General features: G+C 48.6%; 1 protein-coding gene across 1 annotated transcript in view; it reads left to right on the top strand.

Annotated features, from left to right (window-relative positions):
• Positions 1 to 2,077: 2,077 nt before the first annotated feature.
• Positions 2,078 to 6,066, top strand: part of Myo1h (myosin IH) — a 29,503-nt gene continuing 25,514 nt past the window's right edge. The window contains exons 1-4 of the mRNA XM_090320306.1: positions 2,078 to 2,236; positions 2,555 to 2,670; positions 4,918 to 5,116; positions 5,904 to 5,984. Of these exons, the coding sequence (XP_090176432.1) occupies positions 2,111 to 2,236; positions 2,555 to 2,670; positions 4,918 to 5,116; positions 5,904 to 5,984 (522 nt within the window). The 5' untranslated portion in view covers positions 2,078 to 2,110. The remainder of the gene's footprint in view (positions 2,237 to 2,554; positions 2,671 to 4,917; positions 5,117 to 5,903; positions 5,985 to 6,066) is intronic.

Genomic DNA, 6,066 nt, shown 5'->3' with positions numbered 1-6,066 from the left:
TTCTGCCTCTGGCTAAGAAAAACCCATCAAACTTCCACAGAACCACAACGTACAATGCATTCACCATGTCACAGATCTGCGATTGCAGACGACTAAAATACATAAACTTCTACCTTGTCTCTCTGAGCTTAGTGAGTCCCAAAGACTCACGGCCCCTTCAACAAACAGAAAATTTCCATGGCTGCAGAGATGTCTTCTCTCCCTCCCACTCCCCACCCCCCCCCTGCCCTACCCCCCCAGCCAGGCAACAATTGTTCTGATTTTTCACTGGAGATTAGCTCTGCTTGTCCCAGGAGGTCACGTAAATGGAATGGCATGACGCATTCTCTTTTGGTGTGTGGGGACCCTGTCATGTGACACAATGCCTAGGAGAGCCATCTGTGTTCTTCAGAGTCCCTATCATTTCTTTTATTGCTGTATTTGTTCTATTGGACAGAGGGAACCCCATCCGTCCTCTGGTTGATGGGTGCTTGGATACTTTCCAGTTCTTGGAGCCGTGATGAATGAAGTTGGGAGGCAGAGTTGAACTTCATGCTCACATCTTTTTTTTCCTGTGGGCAGATGTTTACATTGCTCTTGTGTAAATATACGGCATTGCAGGATCAACGGCTGGGAGACGTGGCTAACTTCATCAGAAAGTGCCACGTCTTTTCTGGGAGGTGGCTGGATTCTATAGCATTTCTGCCAGCAGTGAATGTAGCATAGGAAGTATCTAGTGAGGTTTGCATTTGATGCCTTCTTATATCTTCCAGTACCTGTGGTTTAAACTATTGCATTCCCCCCTGCCCCCACCAGTGCTTAGTGAGGTTAGATGGTTTTTAATGTGCTAATGCCAGTGTGTCTTTCTTTGCTATTGAAGTCTTTTCCCCCCAGGATTTGTGCATGCATGTGTGGATGTGTGTGCCAGTTGAAGAAAAGAGTCTCACAGCCAGGTGTGGTGGCTCACACCTGTAATCCCAGCTACTCAGGAGGCTGAGATCTGAGGATCAAAGTTCAAAGCCAGCCCGGGCACAAAAGGTCCTGAGACTCTTATCTCCAACTAACCTCTAGAAAATGGGAAGTAGGGCTTGGCTCAAGGGTAGGTGGGTAGCCTTGAGTTGAAGAGCTCAGAGACAATGCCCAGGTTAAGTTCAAGCAACATGACCCCCCCCCCCAAAAAAAAAGAGTCTCACAGAGTTTCTTGCCCAGGCTGGCTTCAAACCACAATCCTTAGATCTCAGCATCCTGAGTGCTAGGATGACAGGACCTGTTCCTGCTAGCTTTTCTTTTTCTTCTTTCCTTTTTTTTTTTTTTTTGCCGGTCCTGAGGCTTGAACTCAGGGTCTGGGCACTATCCCTGAGATTCTTTTGTTCAAGTTTAGTATTCTGCCACTTGTGCCATAGCACCACTTCTGGCTTTTGTCTGTGTATATAGTACTGAGGAATCAAATCCAGGACTTCATGCATGCTGGGCAAGCATTCTACCAGTAAGTCACATTCCCAGCCCATGTTTTTCCTTTTTTTTTGCCAGTCCTGGGGCTTGAACTGTGATGTGCCAGTCCTTTTTTTGCCAGTCCTGGGGTGTGAGCCCTGTCCTTGGACTTTCTCAAGCTTAGATCTCTACCACTTGAGCCACAGCACCCTATCTGGCTTTTTCTATGTATGTGATACTGAGGAATTGAACCTGGGTCTTCCTGCACATTAGGCAAGCACTCTGCCACTAGGCCAAACTCCCAGCCCCTGTTTTTCCATTCGTGTACTTAACTATTTTGTCAAAAATCAGGCATAAGTTGGGAGCTTGGTGTAGTAGTAGAGAGCTCCCTTGATGGCTTCATGACCTGAGAGCCAAAGGAGTAATCCCACACCCCAGTGATTGTGGGGTGGGGGGGGACCGGGGTACTGAGGATTGAACTCAGGGTACTGGGGATTGAACTCGGGGGCTCACACTTACTAAGCCGCTCCTCTATCACTTGAGCTACAGCCTCGACCCTTTTACTCCTACTGTGTTTTTCAGCTAGGCGTCCTCTCTGTAACTTGGCCCGGGCTGGCCTCTGTGATTCTATCCCCACCTCCTAAGCAGCAGCACTTTCCCTCAGAGAGAAGAGGCGAGGCGGAAACACATCCGCTTGCACATGGAGGGGGCGCTGACCGCCCGGGACAAGGTCGGGGTGCAGGATTTTGTGCTCCTGGATGCCTACACGAGCGAGGCTGCCTTCGTGGACAACCTCCGCAAGCGTTTCAGCGAGAACCTCATATACGTGAGTGTACGCTTTCTGCTTCATCCCCTGCCACTTTCTGTAGGAAGGTGTCACATGTCCACTAGCTAATATGGCCTCTTCTACCCCGGGACCCTCTGCACACCTTTCTTAATGCTGGCTTCCCTAGAGACTGACCCCATCTGCTGATTGTTCATCTGTTTTCCCTCTTCCTGTGTGAGCTCTGATGACAGACACCTCACCTGCCCTACTCACTATGTTACACCCCTGTCCTGGGGCTGAGTGACACACAGGGACCAGCCTGGGTGACAGCTGGTGACCCCCCAAATCCCTCATGGACTCTTTGGTCCATCCCCCCAGACATACATCGGGACGCTCCTCGTCTCCGTGAATCCATACCAGGAACTTGGCATCTACACCGTAAGCCAGATGGAGCTCTACCAGGGGGTCAATTTCTTTGAACTGCCACCGCATGTGTAAGTAACTCCTGCAGGGAGTGCCTGGCAGTGTTTTTCTTTATTTTCCTTGTCTCTCTCTTCCCATCCTTTCCATTCTTCTTCCCATCCATCTGTCCATCCACCCACCCATCCATCCATCTACCCATCCACCCATCCATCCATTTATCCATCTATCCACTCATCTACCCACCATCCATCCACCCATCCATCCACCCACCCATCCATCCACCCATCCATCCATCCACCCATCCACCCACCCATCCATCCACCCATCCATCCACTCATCTATCCATCTACCCATCCACCCATCCATCCATTTATCCATCTATCCACCTGCCCACCCACCCATCCATACACACACACACACACACAAACACACACACACATACACACACACACACACTGCCTGCCCATCCATCTATACCATCCATCCATCTATCCATCCATCCACCTACCCATCCACCTACCCCCCCCACACACAATGCCTGCCCATCCATCTACACTATCCATCCATCCATCTATCACTTCACTTCCACCCATCCAAATCCTTGACGATGTTCAGTAGCTTCTGTTTTCTTCTGGCAGGTTCAGTAATAATGTTAATGCATGTTCCTTAAGCTGCTTCCTTCTTAGGAAATCAGTCAAAATACTAGGAAATGTCAGCAGGTCATTTTGAACTCTCAAATAAGCAAGAGGTGGAGTTCTGTTGAGAAATCTGTGTGGCTGGAGAGTGTCTTCTTTGGGCAGGGGCTTGCTCTACTGCCATCTACTGGGTAAGAGAAGTGTCACTGGGAGGAACTTACCAGGGCAGCCCACCCTTCAAGAAAGCAATTGGGAAACTGTGGATTTGTATAGGGTCAGCTTTGCTGAATTTCCCTCTTCTCCTCCATGGTTGGTCTCTGAGCTAATATGTAGAGTCCTCTCACCCCAATCTATCTGGAAGACTCAGCCATCTCAGACATTTATAAACCTTTGCATGTTACACTTTGCTTTCTAGCGATCTCAGAAGCTTCTAATCTCTCTGTTCTTAGTGCCCTAGGCATTAAGAGAAAGAGAAGACATGAGATGTTATCCTGCTTATTGAATTATTTAATCCTTAGACAAGATGCTGTTTCAACCTACCGTTAATAGACTATCTCTTGGGGATGTATTTTAGTGTTTCCTTATTCTGTGTGTGCACACAGGCACATGTACTGATACTGGGGTTTGAACTTGGTGCTGTCCCTTTCGCGGTTTTGGAAAAGGCTACTCCTCTACCACTTGATCCACAGCTCTTTGGTGCTCAATTAAAGATAAGTTTCATGGCCTTTCTTGCCTGGGCTGGCTTTGAACCCTTATCCTCAGCCTCCTGAGTAATTAGGATCATAGGTCAAAGCCACTGGCACCTGGCCAGTAATTGGTATGTTCTTTTAAGAAACGTAGAGGGAGCCTGGAGCATGGCCTAGTGGTAGAGTGCTTGTCTAGCATGCATGAAGCCCTGGGTTCAATTCCTCAGGACCATATACATAGAAAAGGCTGGGAGTGGCACTATGGTTCAAGTGGTAGAGCGCCAGCCTTGAGGAAGTCCAAGGACAGTGCCCAGGCCCTGAGCTCAAGCCTGAGGACTGGCAAAAAAAAGCCACAAAAACCATAGAAGGGTGTGAAGTATGGGTGGATTGGTCGTGTGGCTTGGTGGAAGGGAAGAGGTAAGCATGCATGAGGCCCTTGGCTCAGAAACCAGCCATCAAATTAGTTAAGTTGGAAAAATAAATTCCATTTCTTCTTAAGTTCTTCGAATACCTTTTTTGTATTTGAGTTTTGCTATCTAGTATACGTTTGTTTAGCTATCAAAACGCAAATAACAGCCAGATGCTGTGAGCCGCTAGCTACTCAAGAGACTGAGATGGAAGGATCATGGTTCAAAGCCAGCCCAGGCAAAGAAGTCCATAAGACTCTTACCTCCCATAAACAATCCCCCCAAAAAGGCTGGGAATGGAGCTGTGGCTCAAGTGGTGGAACAGAAGAAACTCAGGGACAACACCCAGTCCCTGAATTCAAGGTCCCAGAACAAACACAAAATAAAACTTAAATAACAGAATACACATAGTAGGTCTTGCACCTAGTAGGTCTTATGGGAGGGGCACATATATATCCTCATAGCACAGTCTGCCAAGGCCACCTGGACACTGGCCCTTTGCCTTTCTGCCCTGGGTTAGGTGCTCACATAGCCAAGGAGGCAGCATGAAGGTCTCTGTGTCCCCTCCCCCCCCCCCCCGCCCACCACAGCTATGCCATCGCTGACAACGCTTACCGCACCATGTGCTCCGAGCTCAGCAACCATTTCATTCTCATTTCTGGAGAGAGCGGGGCGGGGAAGACCGAGGCGTCTAAGAAGATCCTGCAGTATTTTGCTGTCACCTGCCCCATGACCGAGTCCTTACAAATAGCTCGCGACAGGCTCCTGCTCTCTAATCCCGTGCTGGAGGTAAAGATGACAGAGGGAGCTATGGAGAGACTGCCTGGAAGAGGGAGATTTATTATATAGTCATCTCATGACTACACTAATCTAGAAAACACTGCTGTACAGTGATGCTTTCTTCTCTTCCTCCTCCTCCTCTTTGTTTTGGTTGGTTGAGAGCCTTGAACTCGGGGCCTGGTTGCTGTCCCTGAGCTCTTTTGCTCGAGGCTAGCACTCTACCATTGGAGCCATAGCACCACTTCTAGCTTTCCGGTGGTTCACTGGAGATAAGAGTGTCATGGTCATTTTGATGGCTAGACTGACTCTAGGGAGAAGCCCTTTCTTTTTGCTGCTTTTTCTCCAGGGCCAGTGTTCACACCAAGTTCTCTGTAGGCAGCAAGTCCTTGAATAAATATGGCTTTCTTCCCTGGCTTCTCCCTCCTGCTCCTGTTTTTTTGTTTTTTGTTATTGTTCTTCCCTTTTCTTTCTTCTTTTTCTTTGTGCCAATACTGGACCTTGAACTCAACACCTTGGCACTATTTCTTAGCTTTTTTTTTCACCCAAGGCTGGTGTTCTACCACTAGAACCACAGCTCCACTTCCAGCTTTTTGCTTCTTCATTGGAGATAAGAGTCTCATAGACTTTTCTGCCTAGGCTGGCTTCAAACCTGGATCTTCAGCCCTCAGCCTCTTGAGTGGCTAGGATGATAGGTCTGAGCCACTGCCAGCCAGCCTCTGCTTTCATACGAGGCACGTTATTTGGGGTTGGGAATTCGACAGGCGCCATGCACTAACGTGGTGCTTTGTATTCCAAGGCTTTTGGAAATGCCAAGACACTGCGAAATGACAACTCGAGCAGATTCGGCAAATACATGGACATACAGTTTGACTCTCAGGTACAGCGAATTTCCTGGCGCTCCTTCCTGGGCACTTGTCTCAGCTGGTATCAGAACCTACCCAGGGCTCCTGGAGGTAGAA

This window comes from Megascapheus bottae, chromosome 28 (genome assembly GCF_031878675.1).
Source record: "Megascapheus bottae isolate mThoBot1 chromosome 28, mThoBot2.hap1, whole genome shotgun sequence".
Lineage (NCBI taxonomy): Eukaryota > Metazoa > Chordata > Mammalia > Rodentia > Geomyidae > Megascapheus > Megascapheus bottae.
This window is presented reverse-complemented; position numbering and strand designations above follow the sequence as displayed.